At 39.0% G+C, this 17,456-nt stretch overlaps 1 protein-coding gene across 3 annotated transcripts in view; it reads right to left on the bottom strand.

Annotated features, from left to right (window-relative positions):
* Positions 1 to 17,456, bottom strand: part of LOC101786621 (serine/threonine-protein kinase ATM) — a 46,398-nt gene that overhangs the window by 6,991 nt on the left and 21,951 nt on the right. For all 3 annotated transcript variants that reach the window (XR_002677785.1, XM_022826866.1, XM_022826867.1), the window contains exons 41-67: positions 16,526 to 16,597; positions 16,367 to 16,436; positions 15,272 to 15,380; positions 15,037 to 15,160; positions 14,566 to 14,697; positions 13,859 to 13,924; positions 12,030 to 12,077; positions 9,541 to 9,645; positions 9,368 to 9,454; positions 8,802 to 9,098; positions 8,602 to 8,714; positions 5,923 to 5,989; positions 5,759 to 5,833; positions 5,562 to 5,684; positions 5,031 to 5,195; positions 4,850 to 4,951; positions 3,579 to 3,730; positions 3,274 to 3,475; positions 3,147 to 3,194; positions 2,975 to 3,058; positions 1,961 to 2,044; positions 1,750 to 1,830; positions 1,580 to 1,666; positions 1,441 to 1,503; positions 635 to 775; positions 475 to 531; positions 331 to 390 (exon numbers count right to left, since the gene is read on the bottom strand). Coding sequence is in view for 2 of the 3 variants with exons in the window: in XM_022826866.1 (XP_022682601.1) it covers positions 331 to 390; positions 475 to 531; positions 635 to 775; positions 1,441 to 1,503; positions 1,580 to 1,666; positions 1,750 to 1,830; positions 1,961 to 2,044; positions 2,975 to 3,058; positions 3,147 to 3,194; positions 3,274 to 3,475; positions 3,579 to 3,730; positions 4,850 to 4,951; positions 5,031 to 5,195; positions 5,562 to 5,684; positions 5,759 to 5,833; positions 5,923 to 5,989; positions 8,602 to 8,714; positions 8,802 to 9,098; positions 9,368 to 9,454; positions 9,541 to 9,645; positions 12,030 to 12,077; positions 13,859 to 13,924; positions 14,566 to 14,697; positions 15,037 to 15,160; positions 15,272 to 15,380; positions 16,367 to 16,436; positions 16,526 to 16,597 (2,814 nt within the window). In the remaining variant the exon portion in view is untranslated. The remainder of the gene's footprint in view (positions 1 to 330; positions 391 to 474; positions 532 to 634; positions 776 to 1,440; positions 1,504 to 1,579; positions 1,667 to 1,749; positions 1,831 to 1,960; positions 2,045 to 2,974; positions 3,059 to 3,146; positions 3,195 to 3,273; positions 3,476 to 3,578; positions 3,731 to 4,849; positions 4,952 to 5,030; positions 5,196 to 5,561; positions 5,685 to 5,758; positions 5,834 to 5,922; positions 5,990 to 8,601; positions 8,715 to 8,801; positions 9,099 to 9,367; positions 9,455 to 9,540; positions 9,646 to 12,029; positions 12,078 to 13,858; positions 13,925 to 14,565; positions 14,698 to 15,036; positions 15,161 to 15,271; positions 15,381 to 16,366; positions 16,437 to 16,525; positions 16,598 to 17,456) is intronic.

The raw sequence follows: 17,456 nt of genomic DNA, 5'->3' as shown, positions 1-17,456 counted from the left end.
ATGCATTGTATTTGCCATTGAGCAATGGACTGTTTGTTGCACTGGGTGTTGTCGTTGGTTTATACTACTGAGAAGGACAGAAAACCTGCATGGATTAGTTCCCAGTCAAACCAAACACTCAAAACCAAGAGGGGGATTAGGGGAAGCAATCGCCACAGGGTTTGAGTGTGATGGGAGGGATTCACTTAATCCCTCCCTGGATAGGTTCCACCTAGGGATTTAATCCATGGCTACCGAACAAGGCCTAAAGGGGATTAACCGAACAAGGCCTAAATGGCTATGGACGCAAAACAAGTTCACAAAAACATATTTCATAAAAGGTTATCTTACAAGTTCAAGCTGAGAAATGCTCCGGACCTCCCTGGGCAGCGGAATTCTTTTGTTAGTGTCCTGACAATAAGTTGGATGGAAAATAATGTCAACATGATGAATATGGATAAAGTTTCCAAGTTCCTGTTTGGAAAGTGTACTGACCTCCTTCTTGGTCTCCAGTTCAGCCAACTTAATGTAGATCTCAACCATTTGTTTCATCTATAAGATGTGGAAATGAACATCATAAAGAATATCTTGTAACAGCAAATACTTGCTCCACTTCAGCGGTAAGAACATGTAAAAGTTTCAATAGAATTGGAACCTGACAAATCAAAGCTCCATGACAGGAAGATAGCTCCTTTAACAGATTTTCAGCAGCAAGCTTCTTTTCCATATCTACAACAAAAGAACTTCTACTCCTTTGCTTGTCTTTAACACGATCACCATTTGCCAGAGCCAAAAGCTGAAAACCAATTAATCACAGAAGATATGCACAGCAAAACAGTTAGTTCTAAGTTCTGAAAATAGTCTGAAAAAGATCTGGTAATTGATATTAATTTAAGACATAATGCAGTTGCTTCACACTACACTAACTGCGGTAATCTGTTAGATCTAAGTTGAGATGCACACTCTGAATATTTCAGCCGGAGCACATGTATACTGTCCCTGGAAAATACTATGGATGGAACTCAAGTTTGATGGATGGGCCTTTTTTTCCTCAGTAGCCCTCATTGCATATGAAAACTGGTAACTGCATCGGCATACACATTTCATGAATCCGTATAACTTATTGTAATCGTATCATATGTTATTTCGCTTTTAAATTATGGATCCTCGTATCCTCATGATCTTATGGTGAGCGTTCACAGAATCACAGATGTTACACAAACAGAAACCAACTTGCACAATACTTCCTGGCAGCAGGAGTTGGGATACTAGCAACTCTTATCTTACATCAACAGAGCAACATACTCAATGCATCATCTTGAGATACAGTACTTTCGAGATAAACTATATCTGTTCTTAGCAGATAGCACTAGTCATTAACACTATTAGCAATATTATAATCAATATGAAACCAAGGGAGTAATATTTAGTGATCATTTTTTCCATATACATATAAGGTACCTGAAATATTGTATGATATGGGTGATCGAGAGCCATTTTCTTCAAAAGTGAAGCTAATGCAATCTGCTACAGAAAACAATATTGTTACTTGAGAAATTATGTTAATCCACAGAAAATGAATTATAAACCATACATATACCTGGAAGTTTGACGAGCCCTGAGTATTAGAGCTTCCGAGTCTCGAAGCAATTTGGTAAACCAATGGTATGAATTTGTAGGATTGGACCTATACAACAAGAATGAAGTTTTCTTTTTTATGAAGCTGACATCAGTACAAATTCAATAAAGAAAAAGAACTTAAAAATTAACCTCTTTTGTTGTTTTCATCATTGCTTTCACAACTTGATCCCTTGAGAAAAGACTAAACCACAGTGAGACCAGCCGGAAAACCTGAAGAGAAAATGTTCCGGTGAAGCAAAATAAAATGAATTACCAGCAAAAGAATAGTTTGGTTGATGTGGCAAAAAAAATAATAGTAATGATTAGCAGATGTATGGATATCCGAATACAAATGACATACCACTTGTAGGTCATATTTGCCACCAACAACAAGGGAACGTTGGTACCCTTGAAGTGCTAGATTTAAGAAATTGTCCCGGTCATCCTAACCAGAGAATTCAAATTTAGCAAAAGATGAAAAGGCAAATTGGATAATGATGACACAAGATTAATATTAATCGGGAGATTCTGCACAGCATTTAAATGTACTTTTAAACAATAAGGTTTAAATTATGTAACTGGTTTCTTATTAGATATTAAGTGTTCAGATTACTTGACATCTAATCTAAATACAGAAGTGATCCCGAATTTGGTGCCCGAGTGGAAACTGCATGGCTGCACCTCATTCATGAAAACTGCATAATGCAATGATCCACAAAAATCCAATAATTTTTCATTCATGTAATATCTGTAATGCTATGCTAATGCTATTGAGAAAAGTTCCACTACTGCATCGTAGATGACTGGATAATTAATCAAATGTGGGCAGTGCATTGTATTTTCTGGTACATAGCCCAGAGTAATGGTGGAATTCGACATGTGTGTACAGCATGATATGTGATATATCTATGTTTTGGTATAAATTTTTAGAATAGTGATTTTACGCACTTCTCATAAATAAACCATAAATGGAAGCATTATTCCTGGTTAGCAGGATGAAATTTTTGCCATTTAACTTTGGATATGGCAACTGAGGGCCTGTTTAGGAGTTATAGTTTTTACAGTTTCTGGAAACTTCTTGAAACATCATGCACAAAATATCACATTATTTTGCAGTATTGCAAAACAACAATGTGTTTGGCAGTCAAAGTATTTTAATACATGCTTTCCATGTTAAAAAAGGCTCTGCTAGACCCATTAATATTCTGTGTTCATGTATACTAGCTATTTCAGTTAAGTGATGTTTCATAGAACAATTGGACTACAGTTATACTTCTATAATTGATGATCAAACATTCCAATATAATTGATGAGAAAATATCCTCAAGATCCTCTCTAAAGTTATCATTACCAAATACCAAACCTAAGCGCACACCTGAATCTTCTGTGCTTCTTCTCTGTCTAGTGCAAGTTGTTTCCGTAACTCTTGGATTTTTACTGAGTAATCAGTCTTTACACCCTGAAGAATCGAAAGATTAGCATGTAAGTTATCACGAACAAAAGCATTGGAATTTGAAGGACCTCAAAAGTAATGGCCATCTACTTGCCTTAGATGAACTTTTCAGTCTTTTAATCAGTGTCTCCAACTCCCTAGTCTGCAATGAATAGAACCTGTGTTAAAAGTAATACAGTTTGAAGCCAAATATTGACGGATTGTCATATTCAATAGGTTACCTTGTATTTCCTTAGTCGCAGAGCTGCTTGCCACTCATTAGATGAAAGTCTTTCCTCGTAGCTTTTGAATAAACTATATGTATAATGTGCCATATGGAAATGTGTTCGACACTGCCTGGACATGTACCTTTTGTCTGTGCTCTTCTTAAATTCAGTAAGATCCATGGAAGGTCTTAAATAATCCTCAATGATAGTTCCGGAGCTACAGAGTAATTATCAAGAGCATTCACACTATTACACATGAAAAAACTGGAAACAGTTCTAAGACAGAGACCAAATGTGAGCCACAAAGTGTCAATAGTTACTTGCTCGATCTTGTTTCAGCCAACCACTTGCCGACTAGTCGATAGACATCTGATACGTCTTTCTTGTCAGAATGCTTCTGTAGTATGTATTTACCAAGACTAATTGCCATATCATGCTGCCCTTGTGCTCTCAGCAGTTTAGCCTCTTCAAGCTGTAGAGCAAACAAATGTAGGGTTAACATAATACGAGCACCAATAGATCAAAGACAACAAATGCTCACAAGGAGGTGATTAATAAACAGCAAAATGTTTAAGCTCAAACAAAGATGTAGATTCAGTATATTTCAAAAATCAATAGGTGCATTATTATTAGTGCAAAATACAACATCTCAGAAGCTGCTTAGTCCATTTGCAAAACTTCATAATGACACAAAAAGGAAAAAGGATTGTACGATTCGAAGGAATTGCTAGAGCTGTCCAATGCATGGATTGCAGTACTATTGAAGCAATACAATTCTATGACTAATCTAGATTTGAAGTACATTTGGAAGGTAGGAATTGCACAAGATTTTCATAGGAGACAGCTGATTCAATAGAATTCGTATAAAAAAAATCCTTTGTAACATATGTGAACTTAAGAATTAAAAAGTTATGACAAAACCCAAGGAGAACAAAGGGTAAAACACCTGCAGAAAGGGCATCCTCCTAAGGTGCTGCTGAATTTAGAGTTAAAAAGCTATGACAAAAACCAGGGAAAACTAAGGGTAAAACACGTGCAGGAAGGGCATCCTTCTAAGGTAACAACCTGAGTCGTTCATTGTGTTATTGTTCATGTGAACCATACTGCCCCTTCCTCTTCCTTTAATTTCCCCTTCTAATCTATCCCCAAATCCCTCAAGCAACTCAAGGCTACAACAGAAACGAATAAGGAGAAAATAGAATTAAACTGCATGAATGCCATATATTTTGGTAAAAATTGAAGTTTCATTTCTAGCCTACCCCAACTTGCTTGGGAATAAAGTTTTTGTTGTATTGAAAGCAATATATTTTTGGTAAAATATCACAAATCCAGTACGCCACAGAAAAAGAAACCAGCCGGAGTATTATTTAGAACATTGCACTTGGACTCACAAACATCAATATAGAAGACTGTATAGTAGCATAAACAAAGCCTCAATTTGCAACAAAATTCCTAACAATGCTAGAAGGATAGAATTTGTACAATACTTCTTTTCTTTTCATGATGGAACTGTATCACTATAGATGCAGGGCAACTCAAATAGTGGTGATATGGAACCAACAGTTTGATAACTCAATGGTAAAATGTGTACCCTTGAAAGGAAATAAGTATTTGGCATGATGCCCCCATCTTGGTGAAAACAATGTTCTTTCAGTTCATATAAAGCAGCTGCTGCCAAAGAAAACCTTAATCCCTGAATCCAGAAAAAGAATCATAATGACGTAAGAACTACAATGTGAAACAGTGGCCACGATCAACAACAATGAGAGTACCTTTCGGAGTGCAGAAGCGGATTGAAATAAATGAGTTACGAGATGTTCTTCACAACCTAAAACCTTAAGGAGGGCACGCCTGAATGCTAGGAAAGGTTCAAAAAGATCAAGGTTATGTTCTGTTTGGAACACGATGAAGTTCCACTCTTTATCCAGCAGCTCCAACTACATAGCAAAAATTTTAAAGAAATTAGCCAGCCAGGAAAAAAAAACAACTAACAGAGGTATTAGAGTAAACACTTTCTATTTAGTTATACAGTTTATTTGTTTCTACAGAGGAAAAGGTGCTTAAGTTTGGCCAAACAAACAGCATCTTGAAGGTACAAATGAAGCAGCCAATGGGAATGAACTGCTAAGTTCAAGTGAATCTATGTCCCTATTCCACAATTCTTGACACATCAACATACAATATCATGCTAATAAAGACATTCGCAAAGTTCCTGAACTCATCATCTGAAGTGTTAATATAAATTGAATTGCATGCATCTAAAACAGAATGATAGAACTGGCCAAGAGAGATGTGAGCAGAACCTGCATCCCAGTAGGGATAGTGGAAACAGGAGAAAATTTCTTGGTTCCTGGTAAAGATTCTGATGTTTGATTGTGACAAAGGCTCCAACGCAGGTCCCAAACCATGGTAACATGATCAAGCATCTATGGGAAACAACAAGGCATTATGCACCCGAATGATCCACCAATATGTACACCATACGATAAGAAGGCCTAACCTGTAACTTAAGGATGGTAGAATGTATGTATTTTGTGCTTTCCATGCTAGTACTTGACAAAGCCAACACAAGATCCTAGAAGGGGACAAAGTAAATATTTTAAAATAACATTCGCATCAATTTCAACTTATGGAAGTTACCACAGAAGAAGTTGTGAATAATACCATCTTAGCTTGACAAAGTTTCGCATGGAACTCCTCAGAATCACCATTCTCCAGAGATCTTAAGCAACTGAAGCATTTAACAAATAAGTCAGCAATATCAGAAGTTAGGAAGCAGGTTTGTAAAGGTGATCAAAATAAGGAAAATTAGTGCCATCTGCATAGCCCAGTCAGTTTGGTCCTCGCAGAAGTAGATTGTAGAGACTAAACAAAATTGAGTTTTCCTAAATTTTGCAACTGTATTTTAGGGCTCAGTAAGCTTCCGTTCTCACAGAACTAGATTGTGGAAATTTAACAAAACAACAAATAACTTTTCTTTGTAACCCAGAAATAAGCTAATCACATAAACGTTTCAAGAACACTTTCCTACAGATAAGAAATAATGAATGAGTTTTAAAAAGGAACTTATAGATAGGAAAAGGTCCATTTTACTCCCTTCGCCTATTCACTATGTCCATTCCACCCCCCTCACCAAAATGTTGGCTTAATTTATTCTCTCATCCTATTGATACCAGCTTAAATTAACCCCTAAGCGGTATTTGCATCCAGTTTGTCCTACGTGGCATGGTTTTCACTGGTCTTAACTCATCTGTATGATGTGGACTGCATTTCCAGAACTGAGCCGATCCACAGTGCCAAACACCTCAAGCTGTGGGTTGCAAGCCCGGCTGCTCATCAGCGTAATCGGTCGCTCGCTCCAGGTGTCCCAGGCCGTGCCGCGCTGCACCTGTTTCTTCTGTTGGCATGTCGTCCACTCAGTGATGCACCGTTAACAACCATTCTGCACGGCACGTCATCAGAACCGCTCTAGACTGCACGGCATGACAGGCTGAATCCAAGCACTGCAAGGCAGTAGAAGCACATGTTCTACTTGCAGGCCATCAGGAACACACAGGTTGCACTCCCAAGTCTTGCATCCTGCTAATCTGCATGCTCTTTTGTCAACTTTAGAGAAAGGAAAACGATGCAGCATGAAGGTTTTTCAATTGAGGCAACAGAATAGATGCTCAGCCATCAACCAGTACATCGGCAGCACCTTATTCTTGCCACAAAACAGTTAAAATGATTCCCAGCAGGAACACGCAGGAACACGTTTTGAACCAAATGCCAGTCAACATGTTCGGAATAGAATTGACATAAGGGAAGAATAGAAGCCAAGGGGGAGAGAAGGGGACACTGTTGCGGACTTGGGGGATGATGCAGAAGGCGTATCGCATCTTGCGTCTCCGGGGAGAGGGAAGATGCTGGTCATCTTGTTATGGCAAGTGGGCCGGCCCTAGCCAGAGCCACCAGTTCAGCAGCAATAAGATTAGAGTTAGTTTGTTAGCAGATAAGATAGTTAGTTATTTGGATTAGATTTGTTAGCAGGTTGTTAGGTGCCTAGTCTATAAAGGCAGCCGTGAGTTATAGGTTAGGCAAGCAGAAAATAGATCAAGAGAGCATCTCAGAGCCTCCTGCGGGAGGGCGAGTTAGCCGATCTATTCTGCCATTAGTATCCACTAATCTAGCCATAACACATCTACTTGTCTTGGCTGATAAAGCATTGTTGGTAGCGACAAAGTAGGTGCAGAGCAGCTCAGCTTGGAAGTTGAAAAGCATGGGCTCGGCGCTTGGGTCAGGTCAGCTCTGGCAAAGCTTTCCACGTCAGACAACTTTGAGTTGAAATGGTCAAAACCATGCCATGCAGGACAAACCAGATGCAAATGCCACTTAGTATTAATTTAAGCCGGTACCAATAGGATGAGGGAGTAAATTAAGCCAACATTTTGGTGAGGGGGTGGGACGGACAAAGTGAAGGTGAAGGGAGTAAAATGGACTTTGTCCTTATAGATAAGAAACACAGCCATACTGTTGTGGACAACTTTGGCAAGAAGTTCCACTGAAGGAACAAAGGGCCAGGCAATCCTGGCTCGGCAGATCAGTTAGAATTAGATAAGGATTAGCCTCCTATTTAGTTAAGAATTGTAACAGAATTAGATTAGAGATAGAGTCCTAGTCAGATAAGAGTTGTTGGCTGGCTCAATATATAAGGGCCCTAGGCGCCATAGATTAGAATCAAGCAGAGACAGACCTTAAACTCAGAGCTTCCCAGGGAGGGCGAGTAGGTACCTGCCGATCTGCTATTGTGTTCCTTGCCCAATAAACTAGCCATATCACATACACTTCATGATATAGCTTCCGGCGAGCAGTGTTCGCATACACGGCCGTTTAGCCTATTTACACGCTACACAGTGCCTAGCCGTGTCCGTTTAATCACCCATTTAGCCTGTTAAATGGCCGTTTAACTTGTTTAATTGGCCGTTTAGAACGAATAAAGAGCTAAACGGTAGGTGACCGACTGTTTAGCGTTTAGGGTAACATTGCCGGTGAGTAATGCTTAATGCCTACAGATATTCTATCTTAAGAACAGTCATACCTTACATGAAAACAGTGATTTTTTGATGATGATAATGACAACAACAATATGAATATTTTCTAGTATTATAAAAATTAAATTGTTGGTACTCAAGCCTATCTGGAACCTCAGTTAATTTTATTCTAGAAGGTCCAAAGGCTTGATCAATAATTAGTTACTATAACATTTAAATTTAAGACAATGCTACAGATATTTATGCCCTTGTTTCAGATCGAAAGTGTAAAGAATGTTGACTACAAATAAAAGGGATAATGGAAATTATGAACCTGTGTAAGTTTTCATTGAAAAGGCAATAACTTTGGGTGCGGGTTGAAGAACGAGATGAATATGGAATGAAAAAAGAGAAATCCCAGTTTCCTGCCCTCCAAGCAGCTTCATACTGCAAGGTAGATGATAAAACAGGTAGCAAATTAATAAAAAATGGTAATATAATGCAAATATGTTATACGAGAGATGCTATACTAACTTGTATATCAATAAACTCTGCATCTTGTTGAAGAGACCCTTTTAGGTGCGTCAAACCTTCACAGTAGACATCAAGCACATGACTACATCCAGTTTTCTGCAATGATCTCATCAGACCTTTGTGCATTTTGCAGTTCAGCATCTTATCTTCTGCTCTAGAAGCAGATGATCCAGTCAACACTGAACCTGTTAAATTTCCAAGGTGCTCCTTTGGTGTTGACCTTACGAGTAAATCATAATATTCAAGAGCACTACTCCAATCACCTTCATGCTCGTATCTGATGATCTGAGATGTTATCTGCTAGGAGACAACAAGAATAACAACCTTGGTACATAACTTTGAAATCGTAAAACATATCCGATGAAAATTTAGAAATAAAAAAGTACTTAAAATAACCAACAGAGTTTCGACGCTTTGCAGGCTGTCAATATCCCAAATTGGGGGGGGATGCATGAAAGATTATAACAGAAAATAGGCCAGCAGATAAACTTTCCACAGCCACCTTAAGCACGACAGAGCTCATGCATAAAACTGAAAATTAACAAAATAAAAAGTTTAAAGATAACCTCATTGGCTAGTGTGATCCCATAAATGCTATCAGGTTCATTTATGCGAGTAAATGCAGCAACCAACAGACCAACATGTGGTGGCAGCTGAAAACAGTGAAAAGTATAAATCAACATGTGACATAATGACAGAGCTAAATAAAAGACATGGAGAAACGAAAAAGAGGGCTCACCGACTCTTCATGTGAAAAATCTGGAGGTCCTATTGCCAGCCTGTTGAATTGTTCCTCACACCATAGTTCAACATACATTAGTGCAGTGAAGTCACATGAGCATCTCTGGGAAGATTAAGAAGCCATCGTCAACACAATCATCTGTTTAGATATGAGTCAGACTTGAAAAAATATATATTTTAGGTTCAGAAGCCCACAAGGCAAGCATTTTACTATCGCTGCTGCAACTCGAGCAGGCTGCAGATAATAAGCTTCAAGTAAAAACTGCCAGGAACATCTTAGATCCCATAGGAGACCTATCATGCATTGTCTATCAGTTGATCATCAGTGTTTTCCAGAAGTGAAAGCTTATTTCTTTTATGTATTACTAATGTTCCTTCCATAGGAATGACATGAACCAAAAAGGGGAATCCTTAAGGAGATGTTTGTAGGAGATATACTCCAGACTCCAGATTTATAAGCTTTCATTTAAGACTGGATTAATTCTCAACTAGAGCTAAGTGAAAGGACTGGAGGTGCACCTGGCACAACTGATTTCTCTTCTTCTCTTTCTTGCTGATCTGATGATCTCTCTTCCTTACTGGAGATCAAGAATAGGAGTGGGTCAGGGAGATGGCGCAGTGAGGAGGGTCAGGGAGACAAACGAGAGGAATGCTGAGGCGATGCAGGAGCCCTGGATTGACAGTCTGCACAGGCATTGTAGCAGTGGGATACGAGCAAGTATGGAGGCAGCAGTCCCATTCAAAACTCAACCTGTGGGGGGTAAGACAGCCCCCGGGCATTTTGCTAAGAAGAAGAAGACCTTCTCACGCAGGTCGAGAAAACCCCCGAACCCCTGCCCCAGCCTTACATAGCGGCACTGTAGCCCGTGTGAGATGACCAACAACCTGGGCCGGGCCTTAGACCTATGCTTTGGCGTGGGACAGACGAGGAGATTTTTTTAACCTCAGCCTGAAATTCGCTCCCACGGGAGTCGAACCCAGGGAGTGCTACTAGAGCCACCTAACCAACTAAGCTAGAGGCCATGTGGGACGAAGGCAGATCAACATGGTTCCTTGGCATTGGTCATGACGGACTAGCAGGAATGGAGGCGCTGGGATGTGTATGGATAGGGGATAGATGTACCAGCCCAAGCGGATGCGGCACCCTCCAGGGGCATGGAAGACATTTCCTCATATTTTTCTCTCGCCTAAATAGAAGGAAATATTATTCTAAATTCTAATGATGGCAAATGGCCACGATTTTACAGTGTCCATCAGCTAAATATGACTTCAGCGTGAAATAGCAAATGCTACCAAAGTTCAGCATCCTGTGGCAAATTTTGCCTTTGTTAATCAACTTGTGTCACCTTTTTGCTCAGTTCTTCCGAGCGCAGGGGAACAGCAGGTGTGAGCCCCAGTGGAGAGCATTGGCACACAGATGCACAGGGCCCATACTAGTGCGCTTTTGAACTCAGCGCACTGGTTAGTTGCTACCTTCTTCCTGCATGATGTATTTAATTGTATGCGTGTGTGGACGCACACCAGTTTTTAATTTAGCTTTCGGTTTCTTTTGTGCATCCAGATCATGCCAAAAAGTTCCAAAAAAATCTAAACACACTAGGAGTGGTTGTGAACGTTGGCTAAATTTTGGTGCCATTACCATTTAGTATTTATTTACAGAAATTCAAGGAACTTTTTTAGGAATTAAATGCAAAAACTAAAATAAAAAAGCCCACATGTTTCAAGCTATTTGAAAAAAATGTTGAATTAACGGTCTCACATAACAAATATTAAAGCATCACAGAAATTTTTAATGTCATGTTTAAAAAAATGCCAGCCTAACGAAACAAAATGTTGATTAAGTAGATCTTAGAATAAAATATTGACTTGATAAAAAAATGATCGGTCTTTAATAAATATTGAGTCAACACCTCAGAAAATAAATGTTGAATTCATAAAAAACATATCGTGTAAAAATGTTAAATCTAAAAAAAGAAAACAATTTCAAATTGTTGAAGCAACAATCTTGTAAGCAGTAAAGCAACAAAAGTGTTCAATAAAATACTTGAAAATTTTGAATATAAAAACATCAGGATGCAACCGCAAGAGGGATGGGCTTCTCCACAGGAAAATACTAAAAAGAAAAGGGACGTAAAACACATGAGTATTGGGTGTGTAGGATCACAAGCCAAAACAGGGAGCAAGCCCTGAGGGGAATCAAACAAATATAAGAAAAAGAGAAACTGACTGCTAGTTAGCTATCTAGTGGTTGATCACTAAATAGGAAACTCCCACAAAACAGCATACAGGTTCCCAATGATCCAGGCCTAACAATAAAAACATAATAGAAATAGAACCTTGGGGTCCCTAGTTTCAAAAAATAAATTGAATGGAAATTAAATAGGCATCTGATGACTATCTATTGAGAGAATCGCATATAATACAAGAAAAAAACAAAATACATAGGCAGATAAAAATTGATAATAGATGAAAAGGTAGCACACTTACACTAGCAGCTCTGGCCGCAACAAGATAATCAACTGAAAGCCAGTACACCTAGAGAATAAACATGTTAGAAAAATGAACACTGGATGCAGAAAATCTTTTTAGAGAAATAAACATTAGTTTGCATGTGTCAGTTGACACGGGAATATAGCACATGCATGTACCAATAAGAATCCATACAAGCGAAAGCAATATGACCCCCCCTTAGTCAGTGTGCAAGCATTGCTATCCACTAGCAGAGACCAAAGCAGCAGATCTACTGTTCTTCTTCCTCCTCTCCTCCACCATTTCATCATTTCTTCCTTCTTCCTACATCAGTCCACTCTTCCTCCTTTCCTCATCGACGTCACCAAGTAACACCCCCTGCTACTGGCCTCGACCACCACCGGTGGCTGCCGTTCAACTCCCACCACAACTGCCTCTAGCCCAACCTTCCTAACCTCACCTCTCGCCCTCCCCAACGGCATGGCCCACCAGCTGTCGTCCACCACCCTGACCGGCGGTGCTCTCGCAGCCTTGCCTCACTACCCGCCACCCCAGGCCCTCCCACTAAGCCTGCTGGCTATGGATACAGCCCAACAACTCCGAACACCGAAAACCCTAACCCCTCTCTTCTTCTCCGTTTCTGTGAGGCGCTGTGCTTAGTGCTCACTGCTACAACTCCCAACATGCGCGCACCATATAATGATTTTGCCTCTGATCTCTTTTTTTTAGTTGTTTGGGATGTTCGACAAAAAAGAAGAAACTAGTTGTTTCGGACATCAATATAACCTCCGATTTACATGTTTGATAATCACTTCTCATAAGCTTTTGTTTCTATATAACAAAAAACATTATGAAAAGCAATGGTCAAACATGACATCCATGATAAATCTACCAGTCACAGAGTCTAGCCTTATAAATGTATGAGACAAAGTCTCATAAGATTATTTTCTGGAATGATGAGACATTGCTGTGGTGGACCCCTGGAACTGTTTGGAATAATCTTGTCATGTAGATGTATTGGTGTAGCATGAATGTGTATATGCATGTGTAATCTGGTTAGGGATTTTTACATAGTCATGGGAAGTCTCTAGCAGCTGGAAGGATTAGTCAAATTAGCTCCTGGAAAAGAGAAATTGAGTACTAGCAGCTAGATTTACATGAGTTGTAAAAGTGTCTTAGCTAGTGCTTAACTATGGATGAGTTGTGCTCTTGTGCGTATGACAGTTCCATATGTCTATAAAAGGAGCCTGCACTCCCATGTAGTAGACATGTCCTGTGAATGAATGAGAAATGGACTGCGAGAAATGTAGAAGCTACAAAGGGTAAGCTAGTGAGGAGTGTAAGAGATATAGAAGGTAGAGCTTGGTTGTGAAGATCACACTAGTAGTTGCTTGGTTGCGAAGATCAAGTGAGTTGTATGCTTGTAGGTGAATCTATAAAGTTTTGAGTTACTACTTATGGTATCTCTCATATGCTTGTGTGTTCGAGATAGAGAGAGCAAAGAGAGGAATTGAGTGACCTAATCCCAATCCGAACAGAATGATTCTTGTTTCTAACAGGAACAACATTCAAAGAAACGACACAAGAGGATAACTTGTCTAAAGATAGCAGTAGCAGGAACATAAATTTTCCACAAACACGCGTAGAAGTCTTGAATAAATGTGATTTTTTTTCTCGAACACTCATGTGAGCTGCGTATCAATATGTTAAGAAGAAAAAAAGAGTTTAGAAACCCAAAGTACCAAACAGGTTTAGGGAACCTTTACAGAACCCGAACTCACACAGATAAATAAATGTGATATGCTCATTACTGGAATAAAAACATAGAATATGAGTAGAATGTTTGCCTTCTTCCACGACGATGATGCAGTTGTTGCCGGTGATCGACTTTTTGATCTAACGGATCTACCATCCTGTGAAGATCAAAGGGACTTCAAAAGGTGAAACCAAGAGAAACAAGTATCTCAAGTTCATAATATTGTTCTGAGGCAAATTGGCAAATAGACATTTAGAATAAGGTAGTAACAACTAACAAATATCATCCAGGTACTGTATGATCAAAAAGGCTACATGTGCCCCTTTCCTAACAGAGAGGGCCATTAGAAAGTGCTGAACAATACCAAAAAGAATCAAAAGAGGTCATTAATCGTTTTCACCCTTGTAGATCTTTTCTGACCTCTTTTCTTCTTTCTGTACATTTTTTTAACACTAATTTAATATACTTACCACAGTAGGGGCCCCTACTGTATTTACCTTAAAAGAGGTCATTAACAAGACATTATCACAGACAAGCTTCATATTAAAGTGACAGTGGTCCATCAATTTTTCCTTGGCTTACACATGTCAGAAGTATAAGCCATGATAGTTGATACTCATCAACTCAGAGATGGTACTCATTAAGTTTTAAATGAATCCACAACTTCACATTTGATTGTGGTGCATGGTGATGGAATGATCGATCAATTTAATGACTGCTTCACCGTGAAACACTATATGCAACGCAAATATACAATGCATCATGTCACTTCATTAGAAACCAACAGTAAATGCATACCTGGAAAGTATTAGAAGGGCAACTTCTGGCTTTTTCAGCAACATAAAAGGATCTAATGACATTAAGTGCATCCAAAAACAGATGGATTGACTTCAGTGAATGATTGGAGTCAGAAAAAATTATTTTCTCAACCTACAGCACATTGCAGATCATCAATTGATTGAGATTAACCCTTAATAGCAACTTTAAAGTAACAAATACTCCCTCTGTCCACAAATATAAGGGACTCCAGGGTTCAAATTCTGTCCACAAATATAAGGTACTCTGGCCCCAAGGCATCAATTTAGCCATTTATCTAGCCAATCAGGAGCTCACCCCCAACAGACCCCCTTAATATAGCCAATCAGGAGCTGGCACTAGGGCATTAACGTGGGGGCATGCGAGCCTTTTTCTACCCCCCTTATTCTTTCATAAAAGTCCCAGAATCCCTTATATTTGTGAACGGTGGGAGTATTTTGGAAATTGACAAACCTTGGTTGAAATTAATCTGCAGATGGCAGCATTAGAATCAACATTGCCAGCGATGTTCAAGAGAGTGCTTGCAAACAAAAGCTCAGCAGCCTTAACTTTGAGAAAAGCAAGACTCCTACAAAGTCTATGAGAAGAATATAAATGTCAAGAAGCCATACATCTTAAGGTTTTATTGAAGAGTATTAATATTTAAGCTTTGTCAATGTTAAGATCACTTTTTTTAGTCGAAAATTACCTCAAGATGATGTCATCACAATGGCAAATGAGTGAGCTCACTAGGGTGCACAACCATTGCTCGTAAGTTCGACCATCAGTTTGCCACATGTCTGAATCTTCAAGTGAAACTACAGAATCAACATTCAAGAAAAAGCAGTTAACTTAATCTGAGATAAATGGCATACAACACAAATTTCTTCCAAATAAAAAATGACCAATTTTAAAAAGATACATCTGATGCACCTTTAAAAAGTCTCTTCATTGATGTCGAAAATCAAAATTATGTTAATACAAAGTATCAATACACAATTTATGCAGATTATAGAGAGACAAATTTCGAACCAATGCAAGAGGGACAGCTTGTTTTTTTGGTATTCTACTGTACTGTTATGGGCGAGGAACTGGGTTAGCTTTATTGATCTTGGAAAAGGGAAACAATGGCAAGAATGAGTCTGACTCTCCGTTCAAAGAGGCTCTGAATCTTAATTACTCAATCCCTGCATACCTATCACAATGAACTAACCGGCTTATATACTGCCAGCTGCTAACAAACCAAGGACTGGATAACATCCAGACCATCTACTGCTAACCACCTGCCGCCTATCTGAACCAACAGAGCGCCTAAGTTGCTGGAGCTGCAGGCGCCTTCTTGTTACGCCACCTGTAGGTGCACCCAACAAAGGCGTCCACAACATGTACAGATGAATCGCCCATGAAATTTGATGTGTATCAATAGCCAAATTAAGAGCACTTTGATTACAAATATTCTATTGTGTATGGAGATGAGTAGAGAAGAACTTGCAAGTTTTACAAACTGTAGTTTCCAATCTCCAGGGCAAAATGCAGAATGTATTTTACCTTGATTTAAATAGCAATCAGTCAAAAATTTTCTTTACAAGAATCTCAATGTATGGGTGGATATTTATTTTGGACATCTGGCATAGGTCTTCAAAACATCTAGTTAGGAGGCTACTTTTTCTGCAGCGTAATGAAACAAAGAAAGCAAATTTTTACGTCATATGCATACACTTTTACTGTAGCGAAACTGAGTGCGCTCAGGAAATTAGTAAAAACAAAATGAACCAACACATCACGCTAGTAAGCTATCACTCACCACCAGAATACTTTTCCATGCCCAATATAATCTGTTCAACTATCTGGGTGTTTACACCTCTAGAGTGAACCTGCATGTGCAGTAATTTTGGAGCAGAGAACAGGATTAACAGAAGAATGCAATTAACAAAACAAATGAGATACAGCAATTCATGCATACCATCAGTAAAGACCTATCAAGAGAATCAAGGCTCTGAAGAGCATTGAGCCCCTTTGTTGTTGACAGAACACCCTGTGCATGAAAAATATATTAAGGGAATTGCAGGATAATGATGCTACTGATGCCTAGAATCCAAAAAGAAGCCCTTCTTCCTGCAATTTATAATTCTAAAACACAAGAGTACTTTGTGAAACATAATGATTCTGCTCCATCTGAAAAAAAAAGTACAGACAGGAACCAGAAACCTTCCATGTACATTTTTCAAATGTGAGCATTCAAACATTTTTTTCTCTGCAGTTCATTTGCCTAGAAAAAAAAGAATTGAGAGTTGAAGGCTAGGATAGTAGGATTGGTTAATGAACGATAATTTCTTGAGATCTATTGGTTCACTTGATTTGTCTTTAGTTGATGGCTCCTAATTGGATTGGCGTTATGAAAGGAGAAATAACAGAGAGCAAACCAATATAGAACACGAGCAACAAGGCTTTCAACATGTTCACGCATGTAAGCTCAAAACTGAGCAACGTGAGGAACAAGTTTTGGTATTGCAAAGGTTTCAGGCATAGTAGATTATGAGTACTAGATCTAAGAGGCAAGCCAACATATATAGATGTAGTAACAAATGGATGAATATTATGCCATATATCTCCCTTTAGATTCAAACAGGAGGAATAAATTAATCTTGCTAGGCTACAGCCCTTCTACTTCTCTGTTTTCTTGACCATAGTTTCCGCTGATCATTGGCCCCAGTACCAACACACAAGCCCGGGCCTCAAAATACAAGTAAATCCCACTACAACCAACACAAGCGACCCAACGGCACAACATGTTTTCCCTTTTTTCCAATAATACCAGTGCGACCAAGCTTAGGATTACTCATGCAAGATTGCATTCATAGAATGTCAGTAATGAAACACTTATTAGAGACACC

Source organism: Setaria italica, chromosome V (genome assembly GCF_000263155.2).
Source record: "Setaria italica strain Yugu1 chromosome V, Setaria_italica_v2.0, whole genome shotgun sequence".
NCBI lineage: Eukaryota > Viridiplantae > Streptophyta > Magnoliopsida > Poales > Poaceae > Setaria > Setaria italica.
Note: the sequence above shows the minus strand (reverse complement) of the source record. Positions and strands in the feature narration are given on the sequence as shown.